This window comes from Phacochoerus africanus, chromosome 3 (assembly GCF_016906955.1).
Source record: "Phacochoerus africanus isolate WHEZ1 chromosome 3, ROS_Pafr_v1, whole genome shotgun sequence".
Classification (NCBI taxonomy): Eukaryota; Metazoa; Chordata; class Mammalia; order Artiodactyla; family Suidae; genus Phacochoerus; species Phacochoerus africanus.
In genome coordinates this window covers 173,891,103-173,912,876 of record NC_062546.1, presented here as the reverse complement: position 1 = coordinate 173,912,876, position 21,774 = coordinate 173,891,103, and the positions used below count along the sequence as shown (strand labels likewise).

General features: G+C 36.4%; 1 protein-coding gene and 1 non-coding gene across 2 annotated transcripts in view; one reads left to right on the top strand and one right to left on the bottom strand.

Annotated features, from left to right (window-relative positions):
- The window catches only part of PARD3B (par-3 family cell polarity regulator beta), a 1,037,082-nt gene that overhangs the window by 539,093 nt on the left and 476,215 nt on the right, over window positions 1-21,774 (bottom strand). The window contains exon 4 of the mRNA XM_047773303.1: window positions 17,134-17,243. Coding sequence (XP_047629259.1) covers window positions 17,134-17,243 — 110 coding nt within the window. The remainder of the gene's footprint in view (window positions 1-17,133; window positions 17,244-21,774) is intronic.
- LOC125123861 (U6 spliceosomal RNA) lies at window positions 5,087-5,193 on the top strand. Its single transcript, XR_007134230.1, has one exon. It is a non-coding gene; the product is annotated as a U6 spliceosomal RNA (small nuclear RNA).

The window sequence follows — 21,774 nt, the reverse complement described above, 5'->3', positions numbered from 1 at the left end:
CTGACATCTCCTCTGTGTTCTACCCCCATCCAAGATCTGTGATTGTAGTTCCCAGATGTTTCTGCAACTTACAAGCTTTATAACTGAGTAATGTGACTTTTCCTTAGTCTCTTTGTACCTTATTTCCTTATTGATAACATGGGGATATAAATGGTAGCTATTGTTATGAGGATTGCTATAATTAGAGAGAGAAATATATTTGAAGCACTTGGAACAGAGACCACAAAGAAAGTGTTGGTGTAGATTTTTTTTTAATTAATATTGAATCCATCAATTGCTAAGTCCCTTATCTATAAAGGGATCATGGGGTAATTTAGGCCTTTGCCACCTCTGTCCTCAGTCATACTGTAACAAACTCCTAAGTATTTCCTCATCTCTACTCTGGTCTTCTGGTTTTCTTTTTTTTGTCTTTTGTCTTTTTAGGGCCACACCCGTGGCATATGGAGGTTCCCAGGCTAGGGGTTGAATCAGAGCTACAGCTGCTGGCCTATACTACAACCACAGCAATGCTGGATCTGAGCCGTGTCTGCGACCGACACCACAGCTCATAGCAACGCCAGATCCTTAACTCACTGAATGAGGCCAGGGATCAAACCTGCATCCTCATGGATACCAGTCAGGTTTGTTAACCACTGAGCCCCAGTGAGAACTCCTCTACTCTGGTATTTGCAAAGTTGAACCTGTAACCTCTCTATTTCCTACTCTTCAGTGGTCTTTGTCTAACACTTAAAAGTCAAGCTTCTCTATGTGACATATATCATCTTTTATGATTTTGCTCCTCATCCTTCCAAACTCCCTCAGCAAGACCAAAGTGTTCGTAATTCCTTCAGAAGACCGTGGGAAAACCATTATGTCGCATCTCTGTCTTTATACGTGTAACCCTCTGGCTAAAACAAATTTTTCCATGATTTGGCCTGGTTGCCTCCTATTCATCCTTTAAAGCTCAGCATTTACATAAAACTTGCACTCCTCAAAAATCATTTTCAAATTCTCCTATTAGTTTTCCATAGACTTTCCCTGTGGAGGGGCAGATCATTGCACTTGCCATATTGAATTATAATTACCATTTATATGTCTGTGTCCCTCGATGGATAAGGAGAGAGACACAAATGTGACGGCTCCCGTGGGAGGCCCAAGTTTTAGTCATCTTTTAACCCTTGGCACAAACTGTGAGGCTTTGGCACAATGTTTGTTAAATTAAGGTAAAGATTATGAACCATTGTGCAGAATCACCCCAAACTTATGAATGAAAGATCCCAGGAAGTCCACAGTCAAAAGTAAGAAAACAGTCCAAGAGCTTTATAAGGACTTAATCTTCCATAATGGTATCAAAGTGTGGTATCAGCTGGGAATCATACAACAAGTGTGTTTTTTCTCCAAATTAGACCAGAAGAATTTTATTCTGAAATGGCTGCCTAGATTCATTGCTTTAAAATACTTAGATTTACATGTCGGGCTGCTAATTTTTAAATCATCAGGCCAATAATCAAAAATTAGCAAGGACTTTAAAAGCAAAAATCAGTTTGGTAATTTCTAAGATACATTATTTTAAGTTACATGATGCAATAAATCAGTTTACCTCTATGTGGTAGAAGCAAAGTAAAACAAAGTTTTTCACCCAGTTTCCATAGGTAACTGAAGAAAAAATAGAAGCAGGAGCACTAGGAAGAATATTTATTCTACTTGCTATTTTATGGAAAGCAGTTTATGGGTAGTCAGTAAATGCACATCTGACCCCAGATCAAAACGTCCTAATATTCAGGTGTTGAATAGAATGCACTTGCACAAAGTCTGTAATTTCTACTTTATTCATCAAAAGAGATTTAGAAATCCAGAAAAAACTCACATTTTGACAGTAAAAGGTCATTTGGTAGGTTCAATAATACTCCCTCCAAATATACATGGATGATTCTTACACATTTTCAAATTGTAAAGAAAGCACTGATCAGAGGCTGAACTTAAATGACTAAAATCATTTCCAAACAAGTTCTTCCCCCACTAGTACCACTGTCATCACATTTAAAATGCAAAAGGCTGGAAAGTGACTTGGAGGAATTGAGTTGAACTATATTAAAAATGCAGAAATGGCATAATGTTCTCAGAGGTCTATGTCTTCTCTGTTTTATTTTGAGATATACAGACATAAGTGGTTTTCATGCTGAATGAAGTCCATTTGTTCACCATTTAAAAGTGAATGCAAAAAACACAAGAATCATATCTGTTACCTTTTAAAACACTGTGTTCTTTAAACACTGCATTTAAAACATTTTCTCTATAAAACATCAATCTATTAGAATCAGAGAATGTGTTCATTTTTGTTTCTCTCCATTTGCTTGTCCACTGTTTTTATCACTCACTGGTTCATTCAGTCAATTAGTTATTAAATACCCACTGTATGCTAAATGCTAGGCTACCAAGATAAAAAGCACATTCTCTGCTCTCAGCACACATCCACTCTCAGGAAAGAGGGGGAGATACAAAGAAAAATGATATGTGTTTACAACTCTGTTCATGAAAGAAGTATGATCCATCCTTACAGAGGGAAAGGGATGGCAGGAACTAGGAGGGGGCAGTTGGCTCAATCCTGAGCACAGCAGAACAACTCGAGTGGGGGAACCAGTATATGAGAGGTGTGTATGGCCTCTGATATTTCGGTCTGATGTTAAATACAAAAATATTTTCATCATGATCTCAATACGTGCTGTGTCATACATTACTCTAAAAATTTTCGCTGAAAGAGCACCAGACTTCTGCCAAGGAGCAGAGTTTCAAAAAGAGATTTAAAACGGAGGTGCAATGAGATCCTGCTGTGTAGCACTGGGAACTATGTCTAGTCACTTATGATGGAGGATGATAATGTGAGAAAAAAGAATGTATACATGTATGTGTAACTGGGTCACCATGCTGTACAGCAGAAAATTGACAGAGGACTGTAAACCAGCTATAATGGAAAAAAATAAAAATCACTATATAAAATAAATAAATAAGTAAATAATGTAACTTGGAAAAAATAAATAAATAAAATGGAGGTGATGTTGCGGGCTGGCCTTAACAAATGAGAAGGTGTCTGCCATGCAGGAAAGTGAGGAAGGGGATTTGGGGAACACCAAAAAGCAGGGGCTTTCAGAAAAAAAGTATAGGATATGAATGTCAGGTTAAGACTATTTGAAATCATCCTGTTTCTTTTTTCTTTCTTTTCTTTTTAAGGCTGCAGCTGGGGTATATGGAAGTTCCTGGGGTAGGGGTCAAATCGGAGCTGCAGATCTGAGCCACATCTGCAACTTACCTGCAACCTAAACTGAAGATTATAGCAATGCTGGATCCCTAACCCACTGAGCAAGGCCAGGGATGGAACCTGCATCCTCACGGAGACTAGTCAGGTTATTAACCCATTGAGCCAGGATGGGAATGTTGGTCCTGTTTCTTAAAAACCCCTCCTTTCCCAGTTCGCGCTAGGTTCCCAATTTAAACAAAATGTTTACAAAGAAGAGAACTACTTCATATCAAGAGAGGGAAAAAGGGGCTGAACTCATTGATACAGCTCTAATACTGCTTTAAGAATTGGCCTTTGGAGCATTTTTTCCCCCTCATTTTCCCCCCCAAATGAAAAGAAATTGCAGAGGTCTCTATAATAATGAGGCTCAAAATGGATTTAATATTCAGCTTTAGAGTGAATTTGTTTTCCTAGCTATGTGCTAAGTGCCTTCCTTAAATTAAAGCCCAATCTGATCAAGTTCAGCTTTTTAAAAAGATGACTCTCTGAAGTGCTTCTAGAGTCTACCTCATCCTTCCATCCTTCCTTCCTTCATGAGTGGCCCAGATCCAACACCAGATTTATTTAGCAAATGCATATGGTACTTATTATGGATTATAAGAGTTTTTTACAAGTACTTGCTCATTTATTTATCAAGATGAGCCATGAAGATAAGTCCTATTCTTATTAGCATTTTACAGATGAGGAGAGTGGGACCCAAAGAAGGTTCATACCAGGCAGAAATCAACCCTTTACGCAGTAGTGGAACTAGAACTGACTCAGGCAATCTTGCTTACGGGTCCCTGTTCTTAATCACTTCAGCCTGCTGCCTCTCGTGGTTCTCAGCTCCCACCTACTGCTCCAGTACCTTCTGAAATAATTTGAGTTCAAAGGATGCATCTCCAAGCTGAATTTCATGGGAAATTATTTATGATTATTGTTTCCTCTATTCCTCCTACATCTTTTAGAGACCTTTCAGGCAGATCTGTTTTTTACCTACTCCCGGGATGGTGTCCAGTTTCTAGGAACAAGACCTTTCTCTCATGGAAAGAGAGTGTTATGAGGATAGATTATACTACTGAATCCTGATGCACAATTTCATGTGGTCAAGCTCCAATTACAAAAGTCCCTTGTGGTTTCCCATTTATAACTGTGTTTTTCAAGTCAAACAGATGTTGTTCTAGTTTCTAGATCCTGCATGGGTTTGCCATACATGACCCTAGTGAAACTATCATGAAAATTGGATTTCTTGATAATGGATTTACATTCATAATGTTAGTCAAGAAGCGGCTAAAAATAAAAGCGGTGGCTAGCTCTAGTTTTTATGTGCATGCATATTCATTTAAGTTATTTCCCTTTAATTATATTTCACACACATTAGAAATTTGGTAATTATAAAAGACCTTTAATTATCAACATTCATTATTATCACTATTATTAACATATATTAAACACCCACAGTCTGCTAAATGCTATACTCAAGATAAAAGGCATTAACCTCACAATTCCACTGTGAGCAAGACAAGACAATCTTCTTCTTCCAGACAGAGAAAAAATTTATACTTGCCTAACTTGACAAAGAGCCAATGGATGAGTCAGGGACAAAACCTAGTTGTCTGAACCACTAGACAATTGGATAAACAAAGAATGGCTATAAAACTCTGCTGCTTTAAGCATAGTTGAATCTTTTCTTCCATAAATATTTTTAATGCCTGCATCAGTTTTTTTTTTTTTTTTGTCATGGCAAATCTTTCTGCTGCATAGGGATATGTAAGTTGTATAAATCATCAAAGTTGCTTGAGACCAACTTTACCATATAAATTTTGGTATCAAGTGCTTGCTTCGGCAGCACATACACTAAAATCAGAATGATACAGAGAAGATTAGCATGGCCTCTGCACAAGGATGATGTGAAAATTTGTAAAGCATTCCATATTTTATTTTTTGCCAAGGGGGAGTGGGAGGGGGAAGGAGTGGGATAGACTGGGAGTTGGGGTTAGTGGATACAAACTATTACATTTAGAATGGATGAGCAATGAGGTCCTGCTATACCCTTGTGATAGAATATAGTAGAAGATAATATGAGAAAAACAGTGTGTATGTGTATCTACATATATATATATATATATATACACACACATATATACATATACATACACATACATATGTGTGTATGTATGACTCGGTCACTTTGCTGTACAGCAGAAATTGACACAACATTGTAAATCAATTATAATAAAAAATTTAAAAATTTGGTATCAAATAGAACAATAACAGTTTTGGCTAAAATTAATGTCTAACACGATGAAATGAACTTTTTAGGAAGCAGTTTATAAACTGGCTTTGAAGGCTGTTTCAAATGGAGTTACCCAAAGCATTTAAGCAATGGCAGCATCAATGGGACAAAGGTATAGACTCTAGGGTGCTACTTCCAAGGACAGCATTTGATTTCAATAGCAGAATCAAAGAGGTTATACTTTGGATTAAGACACACTTGAAGTTCTAGCTCTGCTAATTACTAGTCATATGATCTGGGGCAAATGAATTCACTTGTTTGAGCCTTAGCTTCTTCATCTATGAAACAGAGTAAAAAAGGTGAATTTGCAGATTGTTATGGGATGAAATAACCTATTTAAATACATATAATAAAGTGTCCACATCTAATACGACTTGGAACTGGGCAAAGAAAGTCCCTCCCTCCATGACACCCTGGGTAGTAGTAGTTGGCCATCTGTTGGCAGGTCTAGCATGCAGATTAATGCTATTAAAACTGCAATTAAATTGCTTTGTGGTTTAAATAGACTATTAGGTGATAGGAAAATGTATTTCATTCTGTTCTTTACATAAACCTTTAATAAGTGCCTCCTGTTCTTTAGGAAAGACGTCACATCCTGGGTATGTGAAAGAACATGCGATCCACTCACAAGAAATTTAGTCTAATAAGGAAGATATAAAATGTGGAAAATTTTAACATCAGTTACAAAGAATTAAAATAAAGATATGCTAGTGTGCCTTGGACAGGAAGTGGCTAATTCTGCTCATTAACAGAAAGAGGTTAGCGAAAGATTAGTAAAAGAAAGAGATCAGGGCACTGGGTTTTGAAAGAAAACTGCACATTCACCAGGGGGAAGAGGGGTGAATGACATTTGTCATTTGCCTAGCAGAACAAAGAGCTGAGCAATGACACACAAAAGCTCTGTGCACATGTGAGAAACTGTAAGCAGCATTCACAGGGTGACTAGTGTGGTGTGGCTGGAGATAAAGCTAAAAGTATAGGCTGCATCAGGTTGTAAAAAGTGATGCCAAGAATCCAAAACCAAACCCTTGCTTATATGGTCAATGATTTTTGAGAAGGGTACCAGAGAGGAACAGTATTTTCAATAAATGGTGCTGGGAAAACTAGACATTCACATGCAGAAATATAAAGTTGGAACTTTACCTAATACTATAAAATTTAACTCAAAATGGATCATCGACCTGATCGTAAGAGCTTAAACTATAAAACTCTTAGAAAAAAACATAGGACAAAAGTTTCACAATATCTGAGATAGCAATAATTGCTTGGCTACAGCAACAAAGACACAGGTGACAACAACGAAGCAGACAAAATGGACTTCATGAAAATGAATAACTTCTGAGTTAAAAGGACACTCTCAACAGAGTGGAAAGGCAACTTACAGAGTGGGAAAAGATATCCAGGTAGATATCTATCATCTACCTGAATAAGGGAATAATATCCAGAGTATATAGAGAACTCCTATAATAACAACAACTCAAGCAGACAACACAATTTAAAAATGGAAAAAGGACTTGAACAGATATTTCTCCAAGGAAGATAGATGAATGACTAACTGGCACATGAAAAGATTTGTTCAACATCACTAATCATTAGGGAAATGCAAATCAAAACCATGGCATGACACCTCATGCCCATAAAAAAGGCTGTTTTAAAAAAGCAGAAAATAACAGGTGTGGCGAGGATGTGGAGAGATTGGATCCCTTGTGTACTGTTGATGAGAATATAAAACGGTACAACAACTATGGAAAACAGTATGGTGGCTCCTCAAAAAATTTGAAGTATAATAAGAACATGACCTGGAATTTCCACATCTGGGTATATACCACAAATAATTGAAAGCAGGGTCTGAAAAATATATGTGTTCACTCAGGTCCGCAACAGCCTTATTCACAATAGCTAAAAGATGGCGGCAACACAAGCGTCCATCAAAATGAATGGATGAGCAAAATGCTTCATATACATGTTATTTACCCTAAAAAGGAAGGAAATTCTGGCACGGATTATATGAATAAAACTTGAGGAAATTATGCTAAATGAAATAATCCAGTCACAAAAAAAATACTATGATTTCACATATGAGATAACTAGAGCAGTCAAAAATCATAGATGCAGAGAGTAGAATGATGATTGTCAGGGGCTTGAGCAGGGGGAGAATAGAGTGTCATTTTTTAATAAGTATTGAGTTTCAGTTTTGCAAGATGAAAAGAGTTCTGGAGATTCATGGCGTGGTGGTTGCACAATAATATGAATGTACTCAGTGAGACTTAATCATACACTGAAAAATGGTTAAGATGGTAAATATTATATTATGTGCATTTTACTGCAATAAAAAAGCCATATGAATACATTTAAAATATATCCTGGGAAATAGCCAGTTGCTTTAGGGCAAGAGAGAGGACATGGTCAAATTTTATAAATATATTTGGATATTTATGGGTAGACATTTTTTTTCAAGAAACAGTAAGGAATCATCTCGTACCAGTGAAACCTCATTGGACAAATTATACTGCCTTTAACTAAACAATGCTTATATTTAATAAGACTATTCAAATAACATTTGACTAGATAAATGTATGAACTTTTGACAGGTGTTCTAAAAATGCGGTATTATACTACAGCAATATCAACTGCTTTGGATGCCTATTTGGGATCTTCATAGAACACAGCTGTGTGTAAAATATATTTTATTTAAAAATTAAGAGCACAGAGGTGATTGACACAGTGATTGAAATTAAAGCCAGAGAAAAAGGAGACAATGCAATTCCTTTAAGCAAGTCCATCAATTTTGACTTCTGCTGCTTAAGAATCTACCTTTTCCTTTTAAAGGGGGATGAGCCTTTACGATTTTTTTTTTTTAACAATAAATGCCACTTACCCATACTTTACTTGAAAGGTAGGGAGTTGTGTAGAGAAAGGAGGCAGGAAAGTCAGTTGGAAAACATCGGGGCTACATCAGTCAGAAAATCATCAGCCAGTTGCAAGTTAAAAAAGATTTGCTAAAAGTAGTGATGTTTTCACTGGTTCAAGTCTGTCAGAAAGGTTTGGATTCTCCAGCGCCTCACACCAGTAACTTCAAAACTAACTCACTCCAGATGTCCCTATGATCATCTAATCAGACATCAAAAGCCAAATGGTGACAGGCTCACATGCTGCTGACGAGGATGCTGTGAGTTTCCACAAGCGTAAAACACACACAGTAGCTACTTTTAAAATGTGATTCATCTAAATCAGGATTCTGTTTTAAAGGACAGAACTATTAGGAAGGGGCCACCCTCCTGAGAAAGAGAAAAAGTCTTTTAAATGTCTGTACAGTGTCTTTCAATGACTAGATTTTAAAAGGAAAAAAAAAAAAAAGAAACCTGCACTTCAGAAGCCTTTCGGCTGGGGGTGGGGGGTGGACTCTCCCATCAGAAGAGATTTCTAAGAATTGCACCATACTCAGGGAAAACAAAACAAAACAAAACACTTTCTTCTCAGTACTGATTTCAAGGTGAACTCTCATTAACCCTTTCCTTCCACGTCATCAATCTTCAGTAAATGTCCACAACACCGAAGGGACGTGCGGCAGATCAGAACCTGCAGAAGACACGATCCATACCCTTGAGCTTTCATTTTAAAGTAATGTGAGCTACTTGCACTTTTAGTCTTCGGATTTAAGCAGCGCTCTCCTCCAATGAATTCAAGTGTGCTGATGAAGGGGCAGCTTTGTTTTTATGCTGCTGCCTTTGTGTATTTAGTTACATATATAATTTCTTGGTATCACCTCAAGCAATGAAAATAAAATGTGGTGCTTTGCATAGAAATATAGCCTCATTCTATGAGCATTTACAAATATTTAAAGATGAATGCATACCATTCGAGTTAATAATTTGCATCTGGTACCCTGAAGTTGCTACTTTGAATGCTTGAGTCCCTAAGCACAACAGGAATTCATACAAGATGCCTATTTATTATTTCCTTTAAGTTAAGTTTCTGTGGAAACCGTCCATGATTTAAATAATTTTCTCAGGGTCACAAAGTTATTGATGGAATCAGGACACAAGATCTTGACCTTTAGAATAAAGCTACCTTAAACATCATCTTTACCAAATTTCAAACAACATGGTTTAATCACATCTGCCCATACTGTTGACATGAGATGTTTATTAGCGTTTTGAAAAGAAACCCTAGTAAATATTCTCATACTCTTGAATTAATTCATATATCTGGATATGAATTTATTTAGAAATATTTATTTTCTTCCAAATCACTTGAAACCTGAAGAACTTCTTAAAGAAGATGGAATATGAGGAAAATTTCAAGGGGAAAGTCTTTATTTGTGATGAGTATAATAGAGCCATCTTGTCCAGAAGTTTCTAGTTTAATCAAGGATTTTCTAGGTTTTTTGAACATAGTTATTAGAAGATTACAAAGCTGTAGCTACTGAGACTACTAACTTTTTTTTATTACAGAAGTCATAGTTTTATGACAAAGAGGCAGAACTCAGATAACTTACTCTGTTGATTGCATATTAATATTTTCTTTGTTCACATATCATGGACACAAACAAAATTAGCCTTTTTAAGGTTCATCTCTAGAATTACCAAGGTTTGTTCTTTTCCTATAAATCTATTCTTTCTCAAAAGCAATTTCTATGATGAAGTCATTGCTAGACTTTAAGAAGATAAATTGGGCCTCACTTGAAACTGCTGACCCCAAGCACCAATCCATATTTTAAATTCCAAGTGGAAAACTTGTGTTCAAACATCTCTCTGCCCTTGACAACACTAAAAATCACAGGTAACACCTTGTCCAAAAGCAGAAAATCTTAAACTAAAGCTATTTTGGGAGCAAAACAGCTGTGCTACACAGGTAATTTCACAATTTTCACATTCTAACTCATATATACATATATACATACATTTGCATACATATACAGACACGCACATCTTTATAAAATGGTTAAAAGTTGTTGAATTCATTGTGCCCATCTCAGAAGTAAAAGGTTGAATCATCTCCATCACATTTATGTGTCAGCACTGTGCCTGGGGGCTTGCACCCAAAAATGAATACACCATTTCCTGCCTCTGAAGAGCCCAGTCTTGTAACAGACATGTAAACAAGCAGTTATCCTTGAGTGAGATAAAAGCTAACAGAGATGGTACACGTGATGATTCCCCTTGGGAGGCGTGGGGGGCCGAGCAGAGTGTAGACTAAAGGCAAAGGGTGCTCATTTTAATGGGTAAAAGTGTATTATTTGATGATTTGATATTCACTGGCACATTACTAGGGTTAACTGCTTTAGCTCTGGTCTTCATAACTAGGTTGTAAGTTTCCTGAGGCCAAGGACCATTCCTTATGTTTTCTTGGATGGCACATGGCAGAGGTCCTGGCATCTAAGGGATTAATCAATTTATGTTGACATAAAAAACAAACTCCACTCAATTTTCACTATGTGCCAATCAATCTAAACAGAAAACAAGCAAGCAAGCAAGCAAGCAAACAAACAAACAAAAAACCCATGTCCTGGTTACCGCTTTAATTTCTGAAACTGGCCTCTGAATAGACTTCCAGTTTTAGACTAGACCCCAGAATGAAGTACCCACCTAAACAGGGGTCCCAGTCCCCAGATTCCTTCATTAGTTATGGCACAGACATTCAGACAATCTAAATTTGTTTTGCCAACTCCTACAAGGTGAAAACCTCTTTTTCGGAATATATTGGGCTTCTGCATTTTCCCCACCTGAACGCAAGTCTTACCAACCTAACTGCTTCAGCAATTAAGCTGCCAAAACTTGCCAAGCAAAGTAAATATTTGGCCCCCATGAAATATTGGATGGCAGCTTTATCTCTTAAAAACAAAGCCATATGAAAACCATCGTTGCAATGTGTCTCCAAGCTCTGGTCTTATCAGCACACAGCGTGAACAGCTGGAGTTGCAAACACCAGGACTATTATTAAATCACTGTGTCAGGAGGGGGGAAAAAAGAAAAACCTCTTGTAGGTTTTAGTATCTCTAAATAATGAGATTATATATTACATGCTATTTCTCCCTCCCTCTTGCTCTTCAATATCCATCTCTCTTCCTTGGAAGACAATGGATAGAGCCTTCCTTCTAATTGGCATCAGAGTCTACTGTTTCACTGTTTCCTTAGCTACTAGATTATACATCTAACAGAGAGAAAAGGAGGATTTGGCCTATCAGAATTTTTGTTAAGTTTCTGTGTTGGATGTAGACAGTGAGTATCCCAGAACCAAAAGTCCCCTGACACGTCAGTGACAATTAGATGATTTTAATCCTAAAATCCAAGACATTTAACTTTGTCTGTAATATTTCAGTAATTTCTTTCATGGGTTTGAAAATGTTTAATCCAGAAGCAATACTGAAATAAAACTTCAATACATGTAACATCCAAAGGAAAAAGTTTCAAATTCAATACCTATGTGCAAGATACAAAGAGAAACGCTTCTACTCACTGGCAAGATTTTCTCTCACCTTTGCTGATGAAATACCCAAAACTCCAAACAACCAGTATTGTATTTTCACTTCTCATTCCCAATGAAAATGCAGGGAGTCTTCCCAAAGGGGTCCACACCCTTTACCCCAATCTTACTGTTGCTATGAACTGTGTTGCTACTGACTAAAGAGTTATTTTTGACCCTCTCAATGTGGCAATTCAAAAACTTCCATTCATCTGCACATCTTGGGTTCACATACTATGTGTTGGATGGGAAAGGTGATAACAAAATGAAATAACCTTAATTTTAATACCCAATTGGAGGACAGTGGCAACTTCAACTTACTCCTTTTTTAAAATTTTTATTTATTTATTTATTTATTTTTATTTATTTTTTTTGCTTTTTTAGGGCCACACCCATGGCATATGGAGGTTTCCAGGCTAGAGGTCCAATCAGAGCTACAGCTGTTGGCCTATGCCACAGCCACAGCAACACCAGATCCGAGCTGCATCTGCGACCTACACCAGAGCCCAGGGCAACACTAGATCTTTAATCCACTGAGCAAGGTCAGGGATGGAACCCACAACCTCATGGCTCCTAGTCAGATTCATTTCCACTGCTCCACGATGGGAACTCCACAATTTACTTCTTTATCTCTATCATTCATCATACTCTGAGAATTGGTGGCTTTCCCACGTTATTTCATCCAAAACCCCAAAACAAGTGTTCCTGCATCTTCCGCATTCCTTTTAACATTTGATAAGAATGATAGATCACCTTCAGGAAACACACACACATACCCACATATACTGTGCCATAGCATAAAACTTCAGAGAGTTCATAGAGGCTCTGAAATCCATCCATGGACTTCTAATTTAACAACTCCAAAGATGGTCATGTTACTTTTTGAAATAAAATGTATATATTATAGACATAGACTTAAAAAACCAGACTGGTATTTTCTTAATTCATTTTGGTGAATCAAGACAAGTAATGGTTTTAGAACAAAGAGAACAACCACAGCATTATAATTTTCAGGAAGCCACTTTTTAATTTACTCGCCCGGCAGGATCATTTTGCCTTAGGGGTTAAATGTGAAACTATAAACAGTCATTAAAACACAAAACAACCATGGTAGTTAACCGGATATTAAGAAAAAAAAGTCACATCTGTTTTAGAGTTCTCTTCCATCCCAAATTCAGGAACATCAATTTCAAGAACCTGGTTTTATGGCATGCCCTTAAGCCAAGAACACCAGGTTACAATCAAGGCAAGGATGGTAACCAGGCTCTCACTACAATATCTTACCCCCCAGGATTCTCTTCCTTTGATTCAAAAGCAGTCAGTAGAAGTCTATTTTCTATTCCTTGAAAGATAAATAGGCATTATTATTTGCACATTAATAATTATACTACTCTGATTAACTGGATAGGGTTATGAAAAAGACGAAGAAAGGAAGCAAATTTCCACGCTGTTTATCTGGAGGTACGCTTAAGGGACAAACACCCAGGTTTGGCGGCTTTGCATAATACACAGAATTAGAAGCACGCAGGGGATCTGATTTTTCTAATTTAAACCCTTTTTAGAACTCCAACTTGTCTGAGGGTGTACATCTTAAATAACCAATTTGTAATAACTTCATCAGCCAGAAAACAAGTTCAGCTCTTCCAACATTTCAAAAACGTATCTCTGGACATCAAAGTAAAGTCTTCCCTCTGTAGTAAGCCTAATGAAGTACAACTAAAAATAACCATCATCAACCGTGGTTTTAAAGGCAATATTTCAACATAATCAAATGTGTCAAATAGTCCTCCTTACAGCTTCTTATGCTGTGGTTATAAGTAAGTTTCATTTCTTGGGAATGATTGAATATAACCCACTTGGGGCTCTGCCATCTGTGAATTACTTACATATGAGCACTGTTCAAGAGATGGAAATTTTGTTGTCGTTGCTTTTTTTCTTGGATATTGAAATGAAGTGCAATTGAACAGAGCTTTTTAAGCAATTATTTTTCATAGTAGTTGCTGGGGGTACATTATCACACGCTCCCCATATTCATCATTACTTATCAAATCACAGGAACCAAATATGGTGCCGTGGAAGAAGTGGAGGAAGCAGCCTGTGGACTTATGGAATCTGAGAGATGGAGAGGAATCTGTTGTCTCCGTTTTTGTACTGCCTGGGCTCAGGTCCTTGCCACACAGAACCCTCTCTGCAGGTGGCTCCCACAGGAGAGCTGTGGGGTTTTTCCAGGGTTTCCTTGAAAGGCTACTCCTCTTATCACTGAGCAGACAATAAAAGTGACTGTAGGGCTATACATAGGGTGCTGCATAATTTATCATCCATACATGGACGCCTCTGAGAGTGAGCAGGCACACTATTAATAAATATGCCAAACAACAGGCATGAACTAGAACTGCCCCAGGCAAACCTAATCATACTGGTACCCCTGAGATGACGTGCAACTCAAAGCACTTTCTCCCAAGGGTCTCCAACCATTTCATTAGTGCTCTATCCAATTTGACTTCAGTCTAGGTCTAGAGCTACTCTGTCCAATAGGAATAGGATGCAACTTGAAATGTTATAAAGTATCCATGTTTTTTTAAGTTATAAAGAAGCAGGTGAAAACAATTTAAATATATTTGATTCAATTTGATTTACCATAGTATCATTTCAACATACAGTCAATATAAAATTATTAATAGGATCTAATATATTACTTTTTTCATATTTCAATCTTTGAAATTCAGTATGCATGCTACACTTAAAATAAATTTCTAGTGTTAAATAGTCACATTTGGTCAGTGGTTATGATGTTGGACAACATAGGTCTGACCAGCCCAGGAATTAGGATATTCAGGGATAAAGGATTGGATTTATACACACACACACACACACACACACACACTTTTCTTCTAGGCAAAAACAGACACACTTAAATGTCTACACTTACTAACTTTGCCTACCCTTGGCACAATACAGCAGTTAAACAGTCTTTTGCCTGGGGTGAACCAGACCTTGGAGCATATAAACTTCTATTTGGCAGATTTTGAGGTAGGGGAGCAGAGACAATATGAATTAGAAAAGCTGGCTAATTGATGAAAACTTTTAGGACTTTTTCTAGACCAATATGTGTCTTGTGTTCCTAAGTCCAATAGACCTGCCCTGAGCACCTTCTGTGTGCTTGGGATTAGAGACAGAACAATAAATAAGGCACAATGCCTGTTCCTTACAATGTTGAGGTTTAAAGTTTGTAGGAAGTTTATTTTACAGTAGAGACAAGAGAAGTCTAGGATGTGCCATTATTCTGTGGCAAGGAACAGACTCTCGTTCTCTGAGTCCCAGGTCTGAACTTCATCATCCACAAAGAACCCTCTGAGGAAAGGAGGAAATGCACTTTCCTCTTTATTGTTGGTACCCAGCAACTCCACCCATCTTTGACAATTTGCGTAGGTTTAGGTAAAAGGATTCTGGATGCCAGGATTTCTTCTTGAATTAGAATTTGCATCTTAGCTAGAAATACTTTATCTCCCTCTCTAAATACTCCAACTTAAGGCTCCGCAATAGCATATTTGGGTCAGGATACAGGATCGAGGAGCAGGAGAGTAGCCCTTCTTTCCTCTAGGGAAGGCAACACTGCTGTATTTACAGTTATGCTCAGCACAGAGCCCAGGTGACAGAAATATGGACGTAAATAGTGGTGGACTTTCTGCACATAAATCAGAGTAACACATCAATAACAATGGTGTTTTAGGATATAGTAACATCGTAAAAAAAATAAGTAGTGATTTAGTTTCTGTTTTATGTAATTATTCTCTCATTTTTATAATCCTTCTCTTCCTCCAATCCAATATATTTAGGCTTAATGTGGTCTCAATCAGTGTGCATTAAACACATGCACACCTCCTATACCACATACTGGTTCTGTTTGTACTCATCATTAGAGTAGAACATATACACCTGATTTTTATTAAATTAATGTTTCACTAAATGCATTTCCTTAAAAAAAATAGAAAGTGAGAAAACATGATATCTAAAATAATTTCAGGACATTTATCTCCTTGTTCACAAAAAGAAATATGCCAAAATACTGCTGCAAACCTATTGGTAATGATTTAGTCTGGTGATTCCTACTTCAAATACATTGACCCCTGTTCTTGATAAGAATATTTTATAACAAACAGGGAACATCCATTTAGCTCATTAAGAATCTTTCTATAAAATGTTGCTTTTTTTGTTTGTTTGTTTCATTTTCTAAAGGCATCACAGGCAGTAAGGCTTAAAATTGAGAGGAGATTTGCTTTTAGGAAACTTTTAAATATAGGTACATTACTGAAGATCATGAATTGCAATGAAATACAACCATTAGCCAAAATCTAATTCTCAGGCTATTTCCAAGGATAAACCACAATCACACTTCTTCAAAGAAACCTAGGATTTAGTAGAAAAGTCCCATAGCCCCATAGAGATTGGGGACATTGTTTCTTTAGGAAACTGTTCTCCACTTCTCAGTTACATGTAGGGCAGTTATAGGTATTACTAGGTGTAAGCCCTGTTGGTATACAGTTTTTTCCCTTAATGTGAAGGTTAAGATCTAGAAACTCAATATTGGTACCACATGTCTAAGATACCAGTAGCTTGAAATTATACCACCATTCACCATGATGTGACTTCATAAAGCATTATGCTGAAAACAGAACAACTCTATCTTGGAGCATCTAAAGTAAGAGGATGAGGGAAACACAGGAATACGGTGCTTTGGGTAAAAGCATAGATTCTGGAGTCAAACCACCTGGGTTAAATTCTTGGTTCTGCCACATACTAGCTATGACCTTAAACACATCACTAAAAACTCCTCTGGCTCAATTTCGTTTTCAGTAAAATGGAGACAAAAATGTGTTCTTGCTTTGATGTGGAAGTGTTGATGACTTCATGTAAAGCCCTTTGAACAGTGCTAGGCACATAATTGGTGCTCTATACATAATAGCTATCCCTATAACTAGGTACTAGTAATAGCTCCTAACTAATACTATATTTCTTAGCAAAGGATCTCTAATTTTCCATTTAAGACTGCAAAGTCCCAGTTAGTTTATGGGTAAGGCATTTGATCTTTCATCAGAAATGCAAAGAGCAGTATACCTACTGGAATAACAGGTTTCAGACTCTGGCCACTGGGGTGCGAAGTGCTTGGCTGGGCATCAGCGGGTGGGCTTGGAGCAGGGTCACTGCTTCTCCTCACCAGCAGTGGAGTGCCTATAGGACAAAGTAAGAGGTGAGAGGTCAAGGGAACCCTGGGGGAAGACAGTGCATGGTACAATGGGACTTAATTAAAAAGGCTTATAGCATACTTTTATGTAAAAACATTCTATTTCTAAGAAGGCCTGTAAATGAATCCACTTAATGATCTTTTGCCACCTTTTTATAGAATGACACATGGAAACAAAATCTTTCAACTCTCTGCTCTTCCCCACTTGCATTTCAAAACAAGCCATTGTACTTAAGAGAAGACTGTTAGGCAATGCAAAAGTTGATAGTTTGCAATCGAAAACTGATCTAGAAAATATATTTGACTATTAAAAAGAATGATTACCCAGCAGACAAGTGAAGAGGTTCACATAACAGTGCAATTTGCTATTCAGTAGAGGTAGAAGTGTAGTTATTACTGCTGTTTGGCACTTCCCAAATCTTCTGAATGATAATATATACTGAAATAAATTATTTGCTGGGGTTATAGCCTTAATGTCTACTTAAGTACACAAAGACACTGGTTTCATTCTCTTCCTTTTCTCCTAAAGGTGATAAAGCTGATAAGGAAAATAAGTTAGTTCACCTAAAAATATATCCTGATTTCTTTTTAAATTTAATGAATGCTTTCATTATTAAATATTTGAGTCAGTTATTAAATTCTGAAAACAGCTCATACTATTAGAAAGTTCAAATGAAATTCAACTTTGGCAGAGCAAGTGGCCTAACTACTCTGCCTGCAATGAGGTCAAGAATAATTTGTCTCATACACAATTGGCCACTATAGAAGAAACTCTCCAAAAATCTGTTTGTAACTTAAAAATTGCTCTTATAAAAATTAACTTTTTTTTGTGCCCCTGGAAAAGAAAGAAACAGTAAAAATGCAATTCCCTGTTTACCAATAGTCTAAAAGTAATTCTCCAACTCTTTGGAGCTACTGCAGTTTAAAATAACAATTTTTCATACCTCATTTTATATGGTACAGTTATAAAAAGTTAATCCATTTTGAAGTTATTTACAAATCTGATTTTTCTATGTGCTGCAACATTCTTACTGTGTACAAAACACAGAATTGCTAATACTTTTCATCCTTATTCAGTTAGAAGTTGCTTTTTAAAAATAACTTATTTTATAAGAAATTAATGTGCTACTGAGGATGAAACACTATGCTGAAAGTATTAAAAAGAATGTTCACATTCCATTATTTCTTTTTCCTTAATATATACTTCAGTAAACTATTCCCCACCTCCATCTAAAACATTTTTTTAAGTATAGGTGATTTACAATATTGTGCTAGTTTCAGGTGCACAGCAGAGTGATTCAGCGTTTTTGCAGATTCTATTTCATTATAGGTAATTATAAGGTAATGCATTTAATTCCCTGTGCTATATAGTATATCTATAGTATATCCTCATTTCTTATCTACTTTATATATAATAGTGTGTGTCTGTTAATCCCCTATCCCTAATTTGTTCCTCCCTGTTTCTCTCTTCCCTTTGGTGACCACAAGTTTGCTTTCTTTAACTATGAGTCTGGTTCTATTTTGCATATATATTCATTTGTATTATTTTAGAGTATTTCTTAAACAAGTGATGTGCCAAGAGCTCTATGATTGGCAACTATTCTCTGAGAGAAACATTTAAAAAAAATCAAGAGGAGTGAAAGTAAGAGAAAGTATCATAAAAATCTTAGACAATCGAGTTCCACACCAATATGTTTTTTCTTCATTTGGGTGATCTGAAGACTAAGAGCCTCTCAGATTAAGCCCCTGAATTACCATTCACACAAAGTGAACAAGTCAGTCTAAATGTGATATCCTCAGAAGCAACCCATTATCTCTGAAATTAAGGACAGAGTGGGGCCAACTCCATGAAACTCTGGTTTGTTTCCAAGCCTTTAACCCAGACTTGTACACTGCACATCAATAATCTCAAATTTGAAAAAGACAGATAAATAACATGTCAAACCAGCATGGGGCAGCCAAGGCCAAAAAAATAAGTTGACTTAGAGGCACAGAAATGAATATTTCAGTGACTAACAATTTCAATTATATTATTTTTTCAGATGAGTCATATACATATATACACACATATACAGAATATGTATATGTTGGTGGGGCAGGAGAGAGAGAGGAAGAAAGAGACAGACATTATTCTTCTTGGGGGAATAAATTTATTTTCCTTAAATAGGCCACACTATATATTGTTCCTTCAAATTTAAAGACATGACTGACTCCTTACTTGCTGTCAATAGCTGTTGTTTTAATAACAAAATGTTAACTTATTTAAAATGTAACTTTAGAATAACATGCATTTTTATTTCTATAATCAATCAATATGTGCAAGTATTATAGGGTGTCTTCTAGGAGACAATAGCTCAATTTTGTACCAGTGTCCCAACTATCCAGAACATTAAAAGGCAAACTGTGTGACAGCTAGATCTCTCTTAAACATACTGTCGGCTCATCAGAAATAAGTTTTGTTCTTCTCTACTTTTCTGTATTTTGTTCTTGAATGTCTCCTGTTGAGACACCTAATTTCTACAAGCTGTCTCCAATGAGCATCTTTATTTAAATTTTTTTTCATGGTTATCTCTAGGTTTTTTGTTTTGTTTTGTTTTTGTTTTTGTTTTTTTATTTTCCCACTGTACAGCAAGGGGATCAAGTTATCCTTACATGTATACATTTTTTTCCCCACTCTTTGTTCTGTGGTAATGAGCATCTTTAAATAGGGACTGCTATCTCAGAGTTTTGAACAAACTTTCACTTGACAATATAATTTTTTTTTTAATCCCCAAACCCCACGTGAAGTTAACTAACTGTCAGGAAGAGACTGAGTTACAACTTAAAGACAAGGAAAGATATGTCCTAGTACAGAACAGAAAGCAAGTAATGAGAAGCCCTGAGGTGACTTGAGCAAATCCTTGGCTATGTATAATAGTCAACACACCCTGTAAGCAAGACTCAAATGAGAGGGGAGCTACTACATCTGGTTTTGTGGACTCTCCTGGGGGCAGGGGAGGTTGGGGTGTAAATAAAATAGAACCTCTGCACCAAAAGAGTTTAGTACCTAATAGTAAAATTAGACATAGTGTCAAGACAATGGAGATGATCCGGGCTTTGGAATCAAACAGACTGAGCTTCACCTCTCCTGGCTCTGTGACATTGGACTGCTCCATGATACAGCCTCATCATTTATAACCTGGTGATAATATCACATCACAGAATTCATGGAAAGCTGAAATAAAGCATACATGAGACATCTACTATCTGGTACCCATTTTTCACACAGAAGCCACTTCCCTTCCATATACACAACAAAAGAGGCAATAAGAGCACTTGCTATGTAAGCAGTGTTATCTGCTCAAAAAGGTGAACTCCTGAAATTCAAGTTAATTTTCTTGGAATACTATGCAAATGAAAATAGTAAAACATAATTTTATGATAAATCAAGTAGACTTACTGTAGAAATCTAAGCTTTTATGACCAAAAAAAACAAAAAACAAAAAAACAAAACCTGAGTTGGAGAGAAGTTCAAAAATGGGGGAAAAAAATGGGCAGAAGACCTAACCAGACATTTCTCCAAAGAAGAAAGATGAATAACCTATAGGCAAATGAAAAGATACTCAACATCATTAATTATCAGAGAAATGGAAAATCAAAACTACAATGCAGTACCATGTCACACCAATCAGAATGGACATTAATAAAAAATCTATAAATAATAAATTCTGGAGAGGGTGCGAAGAAAAGAGAACACTCCTACACTGTTGGTGGGAATGTAAATTAGGGCAGCCTCTATAGAGAATAGTATGGCAGTTCCTTAAAATACTAAGTAGTCCTGCTCTGGCCATATATCAGGATGAAACTCTAGGAGAAAACTCTAATTTGAAAACATAAATGCATCCCAATGTTCATAGCAGCACTATTTACAACAGCCATCTTCTTAAAAAGAAGCATACACACACAACACACATATATATACATACATACACAATGGAATATTATTCAGCCATAAAAAAGAATGGATGGACCTAGAGAGTATCACATTAAATGGAGTAAGACAGACAAAGACAAATATCGTATGATTATCAGTTTTATGTGAAATGAAAAACAATGAAACAAATGAGCTTATTTGCAAAACAGAAACAGAGTCACAGATGCACAAAACAACTGACGGATAGCAAAGGGATAGCAGGGAAGGGAGGGAGAGATAAATTAGGAATTTGGGATAAACATATACACTACTTTATATAAAATAGATAAGTAACAAGAACCTATTGTATAACCAAGATATTCAATACCTTGTAATAATCTGTAATGAAAAAGTATCTTACAAAATATATACCCATATACACACACACAGAACTGAATATATATGAATCACTTTATATGAATGTAAAAGTGATTCACATACATATGCATCACTTCACTGAATACCTGAAACTAACACAATATTGTAAATTAACTGCAATTTAAACAAGTTAAAATGGAAAAATTACTACTCATTGGTATTTTTTTTAGCTAACTGAGGAAAGACTC